The sequence below is a fragment of the Eptatretus burgeri genome, chromosome 4 (assembly GCF_056783735.1).
Source record: "Eptatretus burgeri isolate ZD-2024b chromosome 4, Ebu_testis_v1, whole genome shotgun sequence".
NCBI lineage: Eukaryota > Metazoa > Chordata > Myxini > Myxiniformes > Myxinidae > Eptatretus > Eptatretus burgeri.
In genome coordinates, this window is record NC_140964.1 from 91374123 (window position 1) to 91391554 (window position 17432).

The 17432-nt window shown below is 45.3% G+C and overlaps 1 protein-coding gene across 9 annotated transcripts in view; it reads left to right on the forward strand.

The window, feature by feature from the left end:
- Window positions 1-17432, forward strand: part of LOC147028666 (calcium/calmodulin-dependent protein kinase kinase 2-like) — a 200879-nt gene that overhangs the window by 143518 nt on the left and 39929 nt on the right. For 4 of the 9 annotated variants that reach the window (XM_085879310.1, XM_085879309.1, XM_085879305.1 and 1 more), the window contains 2 exons: window positions 625-918; window positions 16484-16577. In XM_085879310.1, coding sequence (XP_085735436.1) covers window positions 782-918; window positions 16484-16577 — 231 coding nt within the window. In that variant the 5' untranslated portion in view covers window positions 625-781. Of the gene's footprint in view, window positions 1-237; window positions 420-624; window positions 919-4516; window positions 4554-15425; window positions 15550-16483; window positions 16578-17432 lie in introns of those variants that run through there. The other 5 variants (XM_085879315.1, XM_085879312.1, XM_085879311.1 and 2 more) reach the window with 4 other exon arrangements.

Consider the following 17432-nt stretch of genomic DNA (forward strand, 5'->3'; position numbering starts at 1 on the left):
CACGGCTATGCTTTTATACAAGTACACCTTGATGTCCCATTGCTGCGATGGTGTCGTCCTCATGTGGACACGCGAATTGGCATTGTGCAATTGTACTTCCTTTCCTTTAGTTGTGACATCTTTGGAGGTTTCTCTAATTAGCCTCGCAGTTGAATTCCTGTACAAGAAGGAAGACCGAAACAAGATAGTGAAATGGAGGAAGCAAGGGTGCCGTGAAAGTGTGTGTTTGTGAAAACCGAATAATAAACATTCATTTGTCTCAGCCAGCATTGAACGAATGAGGAATTGAAAGTTTCACCTGCCAATGAATGATGAGCTATCTCTTTGCTCACTGTAACATTTCGATTGTGAAACGACAAATGGCTTGTGGTTGCTGTGACGTTTAAGCTGTTCCTTCCCTCCTCGTTTTCCAAAACTGTGTGAGCCATTCTTTTCCTCTCCATTTTATTCATTCCCCAAATCTTGTATGAAACCACCCAAAGTATTCGTGCCAGACTGTCCTATTGTCGTCACTGTCATGTTATTTAATTTCCATACAGGCAATTCGTTCTGAGGCTTCTTTGTGCCAACATCCTTGCCGTCTTAGCCCTCACTGTGCCTTCTCTGTTGTTTCTGTGTCGCTAGAGGGATGAGGGCATCGAAGGCCATTTGCCATGCCGTGCTGGACGCTGCAGTGGCTTCGTGCAAAGTACGGCAGGCTTAACACCGAACCCTGTTCAGATAATTTACAGTTTCATCCGCAAAGTTCACTCCCTACTCCTTGCCCTCCTGTACCGACCTGATGGCTTCTGGGGGCCTGTCCTCGACTGGTGTCGTCAAGTCCGCAAACGGCGCACAAGATCCTCAGGACTTGGCGAACGGGCTTAACCAGACTGACAGATATGGATTCATCATGGAAGGAAATGGGAAGGACTCACGGTGAGTGCCTATGGTGGGGGAGAAATGCTTTGATACGCGATTGGAGTGTGCGGAGTCGGTTGGGATAATGAATATTCCTGTAATTTACGGGCTTCTCTTGAAGGCAGATGTACCGGTGGCTTGGTGATTACTTTCCTTGGTATTCTCGACACAGGTTGTGGCAATCCCCATCTTGTAAAGCAACTTCATTCAGGGAGCTTTAAATAGTCCAAGAGAGCGTTGGATGATTTCCTTCTGTTGTCGACTATCTGTGGTTAAGTCGTGAGGTGGTGGTTTATTTATTTATTTATAATCCTCCCACAGGCTCCAGTCATTGCTATAATTTGAACCCAGTTCCTCCACTATGTGGGACTCTTTTTGCATGCACACACTCCTGGACGATCAGATATTTGGCCCTTGTAGTTTTTATTTATTTATTTATTTTTCCTCTGTCTGAGGCTCAAATGACTTTGTATACACAAGGATACATGAGGAAATTCGATGCATAAGGAAGAAACCGATCCCCCACCATGCCTGTGCCACATGAACACCAAACCAATTTATATGAAAAAAAAGAAAAATGCAAAATAATATTTTGTACCTTTATCTGTCGTTTTTTTTTTTTTTTAATCCTCTCTGGGGGCAAAGGGAGTCTGTGGAAGTTAGGCAATCAGCCATGGCTCAGGAAGTGCCTGAAAATCAAGTTTCGTTCCACTCATGGGGGGGGGGGGTAGACAAAACCTTGATAATATGATAGTATATATCCAAATACATACATATGCAAAAGTTCTCCACTCAAATAGCTGCAGTTATTGTGTATTTTCATCTTGAAAATCGATGCATTCCCCGCGCTCTCTCATTTGAATTTTCTCCACTCGGATCACGTGTGGGCCATGTGACGCCTCAACAGCGACAGCCAATAGATCGTCTGACATCGTATGCAAATTTCGTCAGACCGTCATGTGACCAGCTAAGTTGTCCAAGATGGCAGCTTCCTGCAGGGAGGAAATCACCGGCAGCTGATCGGTGATTTATCGGTAATTTTTGATGAATATGGCCAGTGAGGACGCTCCCCAGTGTATTATTCACCAGGACAATGTAGCGAACGAAGAAGTCAAACGTTTTACGCCTGTAAGATGGGATAAATGGAGAGAAAGTGTCAACAAATGGCTCATCTTGGACCTCATGACAGTCTCATACCTGCCAACCCTTTTTGAAGGAAAAGCGGCAGGCTGGCGTGCGACGCAGTGGCACGCGTTCCTAGGGGGGTCCAGGGGCATGCCCCCCCTGTAAAATTATCAAAAAAATGAAGCAAAATGGTGCAATCTCCTGCATTTTGAGACCACAGTTAGCTGAAAAATATCAACATATTTTTAGAGTGAAAAAGAGAAAACTTAACATGGTTGATCTACTCACCAATCTTTATTTTTCTAAGACATCATGATCATCAGTCACGTTTCCATAAATTACTCACTGTCCAAGCCCTACATGTATGTGCCCATACATGTACACAAGAGTTTACATAAACTCACTGATACATCTTTATGAATATAATAAAATGACTGGCCACTCTGATTTCATAACATATTTACAGTTTCACACATATTTACAGTTTTCAGGTTTGAACAGTTAAGATGCTCATTTAGCTATTCAGAGCCTGGTAGGTGCCAGATTTGGCCTTCTTAAGAAGGTCGGCATCTGGCTTCCACAAGAAGCAGCTGACTCCATCCGGCTTGAAGATGTTAATCTTCCCTGCCAGCAAACCACACAGTGTTTCTGACGCCATGGCTGTCCTCGTACATGCTTGACTTGGCGTGACCTTCCTTGCCGCGTCCCAACGTGCTCCTCTGATCAGTTGTCATTTTCTTGACCATGCTGAAAAGGGACTCACAGTCGGCATTACTGTGAGGGATCAGCAGGACGTGTTTGGCCAGTCTACAGACAGATGGGTAAATGGGCTGGCTGGCTGGTGCCAGTGGCAGGGTCCGTCATCTTCTCCATGGCTGCCCAAAACACATCCACCCTCTCATCTGGGTCATATGCTGGCAGGGTGACATCTGACTGATATGTGCAGAACTCTCTGCACAGCGCATCTCTGTTCTCTTCTGGGGCAACAGATGCAGGGAGCTGTTCAACCAGTGTAAGTAGGCTCTGCATGGAAGCTGTCTTGGAGGAGGCTGGGTCCACGATGACCGCATTCCTGATCAAAGGGTCCTGGAATGGGAATTTGTCCGTCATGTAGGTCAGGGAACCAACGTAGAACATTCAAACCTCTGCTCTGAATTTCGTCACTCCACTGGTCCCCTCCAGGGCGTTCTTCACAATGAGCTGCATTGCCTGGAAACCGACAAATAGCTCCCTGTTCGACCTCTGGTTGTCCTGTTCAGTGACGGCTTGTATGCCCCATGACTGACGGAGAAGTCTGATCGACACATATCACTCAGAAGGCATGTCCGTCTCCTTTACGCGAAGCCTTGATACACTTGAACTCTGTTGTCCAACTTGGCTTAAACTTGTTGACCCAGCGTGGGGGTGGTTTTTATCCCCAGCCGCGTGGCGGAAGGAACACACAAAGTGGTAGGACGTATTGTTGTCACCCGGGTCATCCGTGCGGCTGGGCGTCAACATTTATAGCTGTGAGTGCGATAACTCATAAACTGTTCGCCATATCGATTTGAAATTTGGGTCACACATGTACCACCTGAAAAGGAAGAACACTATTGATTTTGGGTGTGGCCGGATCCAATATGGCCGACTGGGGCAGCCATCTTGAAAAAAAAGTTTTTTTGTAATAAATGGAAAACCGCTTATCTGATTTCAATTATTTTTGGTTACTACGTTCCTCACCCCTGGGGAACTTTTTCGAGATGATGACCAAATGGTGTCTTGTTTCCAATTCACCTCCCTCATTATCTGGAATATGTATGACCTTTTTCATTCAATGGTGGGGGATTCCCCATCTCTGATGGTATATTTTCTTTTCTGGTGTTTGCATTGTTGTCGTGCACTGAAGCGATGAGTACTCTCTGTTAACTGCAGTCTTTGATAATGAATGTAAAATGGCGCGTTGTCTTGAAATGAATGCCTGCTGTTTCCTGTCGTCCCATTGGTAATGCTTAGTTTGGAAGCAATAACCAATCGCTGACGAGATAAGAAATCAAGGTCAGGCACGAGTTTTGTGGAATGTAGAAGCAGCCGCGTGTAATACCATCTTGGCAGTGAGAAACGAACGCAAAACTGAAAAAACACAACTTTTAATTTTTTTCCAATAACAATTTCCAAATGCGGAATGTCTGACTAATAAAATCGGTATGCGTTGGGAGCTATAGAAAATTGGTAGGGTTGGTAGGCACGCAGTCTGACGTAATTTGCATACAATGTCAGCTGATCTATTGGCTGTCGAGGCGTCACATGGCCCACACGTGATCCGAGTGGAGAAAATTCAAATGAGAGAACACGGGGAATGCATCGATTTTCAAGATGAAAATACACAATAACTGCAGCTATTTAAGTGGAGAACTTTTGGATACGTATGTATTTGGATATATACTATCATATTACCAAGATTTTGTCTACCCCCCAACCCCCCCCCCCCCCGAAGAGTGGAACGAAACTGCACGATACAGCTTACGGCTGATGGCCTAGGTGGTTCTTTGGTGAGAAACGCACAGCATCAACCACACACCACCGCATGATGAGACCCTCATAGCCAACATTCCACACAAATGCACACGATCACCCACCCATACTCAAGCTTCCAAAAAGTCCTGTAAACATCAGCATACCCCTCTATCTCTATAACTTCCGGGTACCTATCTAATTCTAATTTAAACTTGGTATCTATTTTTTTCTGCTGCCACTACCTTTCTAGGGTGGCCATTCCATGCATTAACTACTCTCTGAGTGAATGTCTCTGCCTTGCAACCGTCTTAACTCTCCTCTTCATTACTCTCAGGCCATGGCCCCTTGTCCTATCACTGTCTACTCTGTTGAATAATTCATCTGCACTTATTTTATCTCTACCTTTCATTATCTTAAACATCTCTATCATATCTCCTCATAACCGCCTCCTTTTTAGTGTATAAAGCCCTGTCTACTTCAGCCGCTCCTCACAGCTGAGTCTTGCTAGGCCCGGAATCAATCTCGTAGCCCTGCGCTGAACCCTCTCTATGGCATCTATGTCCTTCTGGAATTGGTGACCAAAACTGCACACAATATTCCAGATGTGGCCCTCACTAAATTCCTACACAATGTTAACGCCACCTCTTTTGATTTATAATTGATCCCCCTCCTTATACAGCCTAAATCCCCATTTGCTTTACTTTTAGCTGCTTGGCACTGTGCTGCCTGCTTACCACCCACATCTATTACCACCCCCAGATCCTTCTCCTGTGTGACACGCTCCAAAATTACCCCTTGCATCCTGTAATCTCTATTTTTATTGTTCTTCCCCATCCCCAACACCTTACACTTGCTCAGGTTAAATTCCATCTGCCAATCTTTTGCCCAATCTATGCAAGTATTAACTTTCCTGAATCTGATCACCACCCCCTCTGCTATCCACCTCATCTCCAAGCTTTGTCTCGCCTTCAAATTTGGAAAGCTTACTCTTCACCCCATTATCCAAATCATTGATGTAAATTATGAATAGCAATGGTCTATCCTGACACCTAAGGTGACCCACGACTTGCATCTTCCCAGCAAGACATCCTCCCACTCAAAGCCACTCTTTCCTTCCTATCACTAAGCCAGTCTGTAATCTACTTATCTACCTGTCCAGCTAACTCCATAAGTCCTCACCTCGGCTAACAATCTCCTATGTAAAACCTAATCAAATGCTTTCTTAAAATCGAGACGTACTACGTGGTACCTCATCAAATCTATGTCCACTGCCATTCCGTCATCAACCCAAAATGGGTTTTTAAAACGGGTTTTTCTTTCCCTCCCTTCACATTCATCATCTTGCCAGCATTGTTTATCTGCATGCCTACATTTGTAACAAGTGTACAATCTCTATCTGTCTGGTTCTATATCTTCTCACCAGAACATTCTTAACACCATTATCTTTAATATGCTGTAAATGTGCATTATTTTGCCCCTTGGTACTGTGTTACGGAAAGGTAGGTGGTAGGACGTGTTGTGTGTTTGCATCATAACGATTGCATGCATTGCTCTAATGGGACACTGTAACCTGAGTGTTCAATCTGATCCCCTGTAAATGACAAATGTGTCTCAAAAAAATTTGACGTCCTTCTGTGCCCAACACTGAGGATGTAAAATGGAGTTGAACTTGTAAAACACTGAGACAGTCCCAGTTAACATGTTCGAAAGAGGCTTGTACAATGAAGTTTGTGGGGATGTCTGTGCATAAATTGAGCTTGTATTTGGAGGGGAAGCGAGAGGTGGGGGCTGTTACACAACTTTCCTTTGCACTCTGTTTGTCACCACATGTTGAGACAGGCGGTGCCGTGTGCACCGCCACACCAAATAATTAGGGCATTGCTCACTTTGATCGCTTCTTAATTACTTATTATTATTATTATTAATTTTTTTTGGTGACTGGTGTTCTCGTGGTTACAGATAGTTGAGTAGTTTTTCATCCCCAGCAAATTCGAGCAGATTTTGTGCCCATAACCGATCTAAATATCTTACTCGGCCATGGTTGTGCTTCATTCTTGGCTAGCTAGCTATCGTGTGCAGTCTGTGGTTGTTGATTGCATCCTCTGGGGGTGCGGCTGTGCCACTGATGCAATGCCCTCGATGACCAGTGCATCGGTACTCATTTCGCTGAGTCAACCCCACTTGGTGTTAATTCAATGGCAGAAAGGCTCAAACTCGAGACCCTAACATCTTCAGCCACTCAACCAACCATTAAGCCAACATTTGTTGCTGAGTGTCACATATCCTGCAAAAGGCAGTTGTCTTCCAGCACAGCATTCAACATTTGTCTTTTTTTTTCTGTTTTTGCTTAATTTTCAGTTGGTATTTATTTGCGGATTATGTTTGGTGCCTGTTTTGCGTTTGCATCGTGTTTTTATTTTTCATTCATCTCATTCGCCTGTCGTCCTGCTGTGTGTGTGTGTGTGTGTGTGTGTGTGTGTGTGTGTGTGTGTGTGTGTGTGTGTGTGTGTGTGTGTGTGTGTGTGTGTGTGTGTGTGTGTGTCCATCCAGGCAGCGTAAGCGATGAGGTCCTTGGGATCCAGTCTCAGGTTCAGTCAGAATGTTTTCACAGTAGCCCCACTCAGAATTTTTTCCCTGTTTATTAAATTTCTATGAGGTTTATCTCTAACACACGTGCACGCACACTCACACGCACACGGTTTGCCGAGCAGGCACGTAAGACGTTGGCCATTATAAAGCTTGCAGTGTTGGTGTGAAAATTTTTGAGGGATACCCTGAAGATTCAATAGCTCAGTGGGCTGTTTCTGCATAAGCGATGAGGTCCTTGGGTTCGAGTACCAGGTTGAGTCAATTTTTTTTTTACATGAGCCCCACGTAGGAATTTATTGCTCTTTATTAAATTTGATGTTATTCCACGTTCAGATGTTTCACATTGGCCCACACTTCACGCTCAAAATTTGTCGTAATTCTGGGTGACATGAAAATTTTAGTTGCCCTCTCCTGATTGATGCCAACAACAACATGCACAATGGCACCAACTTTGAGGCGGTGCATCGGCTACATTTACTTACTCTCCCCCTTACGTTAAAAATGACTTCTTGAGTTTGTGACATTGGATACTCCCATTGTAGTGATGACCATTTATTATACCATTCATCGATCCAGTCACTACAACCTCTGACTCTATCAAGATATCTCCCAATATGTGGGCTCTTCCTATAATGACATCTGGCCTTGTTCCCTAGTGCACAAGGTGATGGCAAAGGCGAAGGGTAAATAAGTCAGTTTGAAAGTGAACAGAAACCAGGGGTGCAAATTAACGGCCGCCCGGTCGCCAATGGCTCCTAACCTTTGTGCTGGGCGGGTACACAATACTGCCTTACCTGCCCGGCTGGCGAATCACCGGTGATTCCTGTTATTTTGTACAATTTGTACTAGCTTCTCTACTAGTTTTCTCAACTAGAACTACTGTTTTTGTCCGCAGAAATCCGTAGAAATCACCAGTAATTCTGCGGCGGCCATTTTGTCTGTTTTTATCTCGTTCCAAATCACGTGAGATTTGACGGTTTGGCACGGTTTGGACGCATTTTCTCATGTCCAGGTTGGTTAAATGAGTGAATTTGGTTGAATGAGTGAGTTTCATGGGTGAGGTTAGGTGAATGAGTGAGTTTGATGAGGCTTTTGGGTTAATGAGTGAGTTAGATGAATGAGTGAGTTTGATGAGGCTTTTGGGTTAATGAGTGAGTTAGATGGGTGAGGTTGGGTGAATGAGTGAGTTAGATGGGTGAGGTTGGGTGAATGAGTGAGTTAGGTGGATGAGTGAGTTTATATGTGATGGTGGGTGGACGAGTAGTACCCTCACCATTGTCAATCACCCACAACCCCCCCCCCCCACCCATCGTCCATCAGCCACAACCACCCCATCACCCACAAAAATTCCCCCCCAGCACTACTCACAACCCCCCTGCCCCCCCAATCACCCACATAAAAAGGTCCCCCCCCTCATCACCCACAACCTCCTCCCTGCATCATCCCCCCACTCATCCAACTCACTCATCCACCCAACCTCCTCCATCAAACTCACTCATTCTGCAAACCTCCTCCATTAAACTCACTCATCAAATTCACTCATCCAACCAACCTCATCCAACCAACCTCATCCATCAAACTCACTCATCCAACCAACCTCACTCATCAAACTCACTCATCCAACCAACCTCACTCATCAAACTCACTCATCCAACCAACCTCACTCATCAAACTCACTCATCCAACCAACCTCATCCATCAAACTCACTCATCCAACCAACCTCACTCATCAAACTCACTCATCCAACCAACCTCACTCATCAAACTCACTCATCCAACCAACCTCACTCATCAAACTCACTCATCCAACCAACCCCACTCATCAAACTCACTCATCCAACCAACCTCACTCATCAAACTCACTCATGTGAGTATATTAAAAGTGTTTGATATCAAATTTGTGACTTTTGTCTTAATTTTATCAGGCCGGTAGAAATTCTGCTGGGCCGGTAACTTTTTCTAGTCACGGGCCCTGCTGGCCGGTGGATAAAAATGTTAATTTGCACCCCTGGAAACCTCTTGCCAGACATATGTTGTTTTGGCTCACTTCCACTATCACTATACACGATGGATGCCTTGTAAAGACTGATAAGGCAAGGCTGCTGCTTTACCTAGAATCGGACCCTGAAGAATCGCCAAAGGTCAAGACACCAAACGGGAGTGTTTGGATTGTGGATGAGATGGCCGTGCTGCAACAAATGAGCCCAAAATACATGCCAGAGAACATCGGTCAACTTGCTGACACGAATCTCCACCAATTGGTGAATTTAGCTCTCACTCGTAGTTTTAACTGCATGACACTTTGTGACTGACAGATATGCAGCTGTCAACATCAAAAATGAAGAGCACAAACGAAGAGCAGCAAGCGGCTCCAAGATAATCGAGATTGAAAAGCCAGACCAACCAATCCAAAAACGGTGGAAAAAGTTCCTGTCACATAGCTACAACAAGTAGTTGGTTAAATTCCTGTTTTAGATGTAGAGCAAGTGCGATGTTGGAAGACTGAAAGGTGTGACAGTAACCATGGCTCATGGGGAACTCATCTCTCAATGGTGAATAATCACTTTTAAAATTCTAGTTTCCACATCTGCATTTGGATCTTCAATAAATCTAATCATTTTGCTCTTGTCACACACCCACCTGACCTTATCCTGATATATATTTGAGACTTTGTGCTATAATGTCGGACCCCTTGTATTTGCAGTTCATAAAATGTGACCTGCTTCGACATTTGCGGTCCTGTGCGTCACGTATTCGTGTTTTTTTATTTTCACGGCTGTATTCAGTTTTTCTGATCTTCTACTTTCGCGGCCCTATGCTCCACGTATTTGTGTTTTTTTCCCTTATGAATCGTGAATTGATTTACCCTTATGAATCAAGAATTGCCAGGAACCTATCCCCCCTTTTTCCCATTGAAACAATGCCCTGACAACGGCAGATTCGACATTTGCAGAATTTTTCAGGAACGTATCCCCCGCAAATGTCGGGGTCCGACTATATTGTTTTTGGCTCTCTCTTAATGGTGAAGAATCACTTAAAAATTCTTCTATCCAGATCCGGTTCTTCACCAAAATCTAATCGATTTGTCCTTGTCACACTCCCAACCTGTTCACCAAATTTCGTCCGAATCCATCCATCACTTTTTGATATATCTTGCTCAAAGATAACCTGACGGGTGAAAACGATGACGACAGTTTGTTTTGTGTCTTAGGAAATGCAATGAGCCAGTTTCTGATGCAGTTGCAACAAAAATGTTCTTTTTGGATAACCTTGCACTTTAATCAGTCTGCTTGTACTTAATCAGGCATGACAGGCCATCCATCATTTTATTTACTGGGTGGCCTGAAAGTCACTTTACCCATTCCCCAGTAAACCATTCTTTCTTCAACCCCTTCAATAAATAGGTTTTAAGTATATATATATATATATATATATATATATATATATATATATATATATATATATATATATATATATATATATATATATATATATATATATATACACACCTAGTTAAACTCCTTTAATATACAGGGTTAAGCATTTGGTTCACTTTGTCTCTGTCTGTCTGTTTACAAACGTCAGTGTATGATCGAGGAACTATTTAATTTAAATTGAATTATTTTGTTATTATGGTTGTGGGGGAGATGGAGGAATTTAATAGGGAAGTTAGGATTGGATAAAGTTGTTTGGTCCGTGGATCTGTGGGAGACATCTCGACGTAATCAAGTTGGGAGACTGTGAGCTTACGTGTTACGTGTCATCCCGGGGAGGGGGGGGTGGGGGCGGTTTGTGTGTTAATTTGATAGTGATTAAGAGTAATTTCCCCCAGTATGCAATTGCCCCCCTGTGACTTTTCCCAATGTTTTTATAACCAAAACCATGATGAGAAAGAAGCAAACATGTTGAGCAGACAGGAGCCCCACCTCCAGAGGTGACGGTGGGCGAAGTCACGCCCCTGAGGCTGATGATTGATGGGCGTAACGTCAGAAACTAGCCAGACATGCTGAGCGGGCGGTGGCCCTGCCTTCCTGGGTTTCATGCGAGCAAGCCACGCCCCAGAGGAGGAAACGGTGGTTCAGGGTGATGTCATTCAGAGGTGAGAGATCGGGAGAGCACACGCACGAGGCGGGGTCGAGGGATCGGGAGAGCTCACGCACGAGGCAGAGTCGAGGGATTGGGAGAGCGCACGCATGAGGCGGGGTCGAGGGAGCGGGAGAGCGCACGCACGATGCGGAGTCAAGGGATCGGGAGAGCGCACGCACGAGACTGAGTCGGATCGGGAGAGCGCAAGCACAAGTTCAGTGTGAGGTAGGAACAATTGCGGAGCGGGAGAGCGCACGCACGAGGCGGGGTCGAGGGATCGGGAGAGCGCACGCACGAGGCGGGGTCGAGGGATCGGGAGAGCGCACGCACGAGGCTGGGTCGAGGGATCGGGAGAGCGCACGCACGAGGCGGGGTCGAGGGATCGGGAGAGCGCACGCACGAGGCGGGGTCGAGGGATCGGGAGAGCGCACGCACGAGGCGGGGTCGAGGGATCGGGAGAGCGCACGCACGAGGCGGGGTCAAGGGATCGGGAGAGCGCACGCACGAGGCGGAGTCGAGGGAAAGGGAGAGCGCATGCACTAGTTCAATGTGAGGAAGGAACAATTGCGGAGTGAGGGACGCACGCGGTCGAGAAAGAATGTAGTTCGGAGATGGCCTGTGAGAACAGGGCTGAACAGGTGGCTTTCCTTCGACGCTTGATGAAGACTGCACGATTCTCGTATTTGTGCTGAGGCGAATTGACTCGCGTGGTCAAGCAAGCTGCTGGCCTTCGGCTCTTGGTTGGGTCATGAGGAACGGACCCCGAGCCTCGTGTATGACAAATAGCGGGTGAGTGAGGACGATCGATGCATGAAGCAGCTGCATAGTCTCTGAGCCTTGGTGTTGAATACCGCTCACGAATTGCCTGACATACGTTTGTCCTGCGACGAGAGAAGCGACTCAGTGCCATTTTGCGTGCGTCTACATGTGCAAATAGAAGCGCCTCAATTCCAAGTTCCACAAAGACCATCTCTGGGCCAAGCTAAGTACAAGAATAAAAGGAGGGATTTTCTTTTATTTCGTTTCCCCTTGTCTGTATTTAAGTCTGTGTATGGAGGCACCTCGACTTAGAGTTTAATGTACCTCACATGTTTATAATTATTACATTGGTTATTGTCCTTTGTAAATATTTGTCAATTTTTATTAAATGTGTTCATTTTAAGAAGCTGTATCCGTGTATTTGTCGTGGGGTTCGAGTGTAAACCCCCTGTGCATCCATTTCTGTGTCCCCTCGCACCGCCGTTGTGACCTTTTCCCACGCGCACATTAATCTCTGAGAGTCTCTGCTGTCGGCCTCCAAGGGAGAAGTTCGGCCATCCGGGGCTGGCGCGGTGTTAACCACCTGTCACCACAATTTGGGCCGGGGGGTGATTGGCCGCCAGCGTCGCAGCAGTATATTTTGAATACATGTTGTAGAATAGGAATTGGAACATGAACCTGCAGTTTTTGCACTACTTTGGCTATTATATTGGCAAAAAATGCGGGATCTTGTTTTGATTGCACATGCGCAGAGAGGAGTGGGGGTGTTTTTTTTTGTTTGTTTTTGTTTACTCTGTCTGCCTGTCTGGCAATCAAACAAAATTGAAAATCATTATAAACAGGAAACCTACTGTTTTTAGGGAAGTCATAAAGGACCCAACAACAGACACAAATAGCTTATGTAACGTGTTAAATAAGGTGGTGTAAAAGACGGTGCCTCAACGGTGGTAAACTACTGAAAAAACTTTTTTTTTTACATACAACCTTTAAAACCTTAATTTTTGTTTCAATTTAATTATATACTTGAACACTGTAGAACACAAATCACCTTCTTGGCACTTTCAAACACCTCCGTTCAGCAGTAACTAGAAAAATATTTATGCTGTCATGCCCTGAGGGCAAAGTAACTGTAAGATTCAGCATTCACATAAATATGGTGTCACCTCGGCCTACTTTATAACTGACGTTTGTAGACGTCGGAAACCGAAGAAAAGATTTGTTCAACTGTATGTTTAGTGCAAAATGCAAAGCAAAAGTTTGAAAGACCCTTCCCATGTCCTTTTTATCAAGACTGTTTGGGGTAAAGTGTTTTCGGAACTCCCTCGTATTTGTATGATAGGAGTGCATGCAGATACAACCATATAGAGTTCATCGAACACACAAATTCCGAGCCATAGTAGTGCTAAACTACAGGTTTGTTATCTGGTTCGTGTTAAAAAATATAACATTAAATTGTTCCTCGATCATATACTGACGTTTGTGGACGTCGGAAACCGAAGAAAAGATTTGTTCAGCTTTCCTGGCAGACGACGTACGGTCTCTGAGGACCATCCTTTGCTAAATTGGTGCCCATCTGGGTTGAAGACTTGACCATGTGTCCACTGTAAATACATATAAACACTCTGTGTAAAAAGCATTAGGAACACCTTCCTAATATTGAGTTTTATCGCCTTTTGCCCTCAGAACAGCATTGATTCATCGGGGCATGGACTCTACAAGGTGTCGAAAGTGTTTCACACTGATGTTGGCACATGTTTACTCCAATGCTTCCCACGGTTGTATCAAGTTGGCTGGTAGTGGATCTTGACTCCAAATATCTCATTGTATCTCATCCCACAGATGCTCAATTGGATTGAGATCTGGTGACTGGGCAGGCCACTGCACTAAGCTGAATTCACTATCATATCCGTGGAACCATTCCTGGACAATCCTAGACTTGTGGCATGGGGCATTGTCCTGCTGAAGAAATCCATTCGCAGATGGATACACTGCTGCCATGAAGGGATGCACCCAATTGGCAATGATGTTCAGATATCCTGTGATGTTCAAATGTTGCTCCACTTTTATTAAGGGGCCCAATGTGTGCCATGAAAACACACCCCACACCATCACACCACCACCACCACCACCATCTTGCAATGGCATGATGGCTGCATGTACTCATGTACTTTTCTCCATGCCCTCGTCCTCCCATCAGCGTGAAACAGCAGGAACCGGGATTCATCAGACCAGACAATATTTTTCCAATCTTCCATGCCACGCTCGAGTTTGGTTGATCAGTGCCCCAGGCGAGATGCTCTTCTAGTCTTGGGGGATTTCAATGGATCGACGGGAACTGATAGAGATGGTTATGAGATGTGTTGGTCCCCATGGGTCTGTAACTGTGAACCAGAATTGCACCAAGTTCCTTGACTTTGCAAGAAGTCATGGACTTAGGGTGGCTGGTTCATGGTTTCAGCGCCAACAGGCTCATCGCTGGACTTGGTATTCAAATGCTGGTGGTGTGGGTCCTCACCGAACGCAGACGAGAGTTTCGGCAGGGGCTGCTTGCAGCCTATGTTGATCTCTGTAAAGTGTTTGATTCAGTGAATCGGGATGCCCTCTGGAGGATTCTTGGTCTTCGTGGGGTGCCACCAAAACTGATAAATCTGATGTCCGAACTTACAGTACTCTGGCACTGAGAGTGCTGTGAGATGTGGTGGTACCATCTCTGACTTATTTCCAGTTGTTACTGGAGTTCTTCGGAGGTATGTACTGCCCCCCCCCCCCCACTTTTCAGCACGTGTATGGACTGGATTCTGGGTAGGACGTCGGAGAGATCAAGCTGCGGTGCATCGTTTGGCAACGTCAAGATCTCTGACCTTGATGTTGCAGATGATGCAGTCATCTTTGCAGAGACTCTAGATATCCTTTTGGGAGCCCTGGAGATGCTGAATGAGGAGTCTGAGCCGCTGCGATTACGGGTTTCCTGGAACAAAATTAAGATCCAGGCTTTCAATGACATCTTGGATACTGCTATCCTGTCTGTACCTGTTTGTGGTGAGGATGTTGAGGTCACAGAGAGATTCACTTACCTTGGCAGTGATATTCATGTCTCTGCTGGCTGTGAGTCAGAGGTTAACAGATGTCTGGGTCAGACCTGGGGAATAATGGATTCACTGGATCATGGGGTGTGGCGCTGCCGGTACCTGTGCGGGAGGACGAAAGTCCAAGTCTTCAGGTCCTTGGTGCTTCCAGTCTTGCTCTTCACATGTGAGACTTGGACTCTGACCAAGGATCTGAGATCGAGACTTAATTCCTTTGGTACCAGGTCTCTTCGGAGAATCCTTGGCTATCACTGGTCAGACTTTGTGTCCTACAAGCGGTTGCTGAGAGAGACTCAAATGAGATTTGTTACCTGCATAGTCCGTGAGTGTCAGTTGCGGCAGTATGGACATATGGCTCGTTTTCCTGACTCTGATCCTGCTCACCAGATTCTCTCAGCGAGGGAGCATCATGAGTGGAGGAGTTCATTGGGCCGACCACGTGCCTCGTGGTGCAGCAGGTTGCTCGGAATCTCAAGGAGATGGGGATGGGCCAGGCATCTGCCTGGGGGTGGTATAATTGTCGCACCTCACGCTTCTTTCCATCCCTGCATTACACAACAATAAAGCTACTATTCACTGTGCCACATAACTTTCCTCGCCTGCTTGTAAATAACTTATTATTAGAAATGTTTCCAGCTCGTTTTTGTCTGTTCTTTCATTGATCCAGCATGGTCTGAATCTTAGCTTAGCCTGGGCTTTATTCCCAACGATCCGTTCCTTTTAACCGGTACGTCCTTGGTAGTGTCGCTCGGCTGCATCCGATCCGGTAAAGTGATCCGCTTCGGACAAGGCGAAGCGAGAGCGTGTTCCCCGGTAATTAAATCTCGTGATTAATTAGTAAACCCATGCATGGGAGGACCCTGGGTCACGCGGTTGAGTTATTGGCGTCCACGGTCGGTTCGCGACCCGCCGCGTCACGGAATTATCCGTGTGCGACGGCCTGCAATTCCGGGGAGTGTGGTGGGGAACCCGAGATAGCTTCCCCCCATGGTGGTCTTCTCACCCGACCCCCGGCCCGCAACATGTTCCTTTATGAAGAACTATAACACAGGAGGCCATTAGGCCCATAAAAACCTGTGCTATTTTTTACAAATTTGTCATAATTTGTCTGTAATCTCCTTTCAAATGTTGAGCAGCAAGTATCATTTTTGAAGCTTACAGTATGACTTGATTGGGGTTTGAACCACTGACCTCTCAGACTCAGAGTGGATGATCTAACCATTACACCAACAACAGTGGTTGAATCGTCCTTGATGCTCTCCGTGTATCTTTGCATTGCATGGCATTTCTTGCAACTGCCAGAATCTTGAGGTGAATCTAACAGCTTTTAATTTCTGTTGATGCAAGCATTATAAGCTCACATATGTGAGTAATGCATGATTCTGCCATGTTGACAAACGGTGCTGTTTTCTTCTCCTTTGTTGTTTTTTGTTTTGTTCTTGCAGAACATTGCCAGTTGAGTTGATCAGGCAGAGGGAGCAGAAATGGCTTGAAATGTTGCGAATTTGGGACAAGTGGATTTCCAAGGCATTCAAAAAGGTGCAGTGACCATTTTGCATGATCGGTGAAACGTTCTGAGCTGTGCAAAGGGCTACCTCGTGCTCATCCATTGGCAACACATTAAATCTGTGTTGTCACTCACTTTACAACGCTTCTCACTTTATTATTCACGTTTATAACGTTGCTGTTCCTTTCCAAAGTTATCCGAGATATATTAGACACACTGTTTATGGCGAAACAGCCCTCTGATATATTTTGGTGAGGATGTAATCTTATCTGAAAGTGAAAATTTTAGTAATTAGTACTTTGTGCCGACGTTGTACGTGACTTTCAAAATGACGTATGAATGCAAAATGAGGCCTTGTGCGAATTCGCTGTGTATGTGTTTTTTTACCGATTCCATTTGGCTCAACGTGCACTTTTAAACTGTCATTGCTGGCATGAAATCTGTGATTCAAATCCTCTTTGAAACACAATCTTCAGCATTTGGATGAAAGAGTGGCAATTTCAAGATGGTTAACCATCATTTTCTGTTCCTGGATGCAAATCGGGCTCACGGAAATAAAGGAAATAGGACAAATATTCGGGGAAGAGAGGTGTTCGGTTCGTAACATTTCTTGTTGGTACAAAGAGCAGTGGTGGTGTATATAACTAACACACACACACACACACACACACACACACACACACACACACACACACAGACACACATAGACACACACACACACACACACACACACACACACACACACACACACACACACACACACACACACGGACACTTCTCCTTTTAGTCATGGATGCAAAAATCCTTACTGTAATTCACAGACCAGTGTTTGTGTGTGGGTTTGTTTGTTTATCACGCTACTCCTACAGTTCTGGGCCAATTACTTC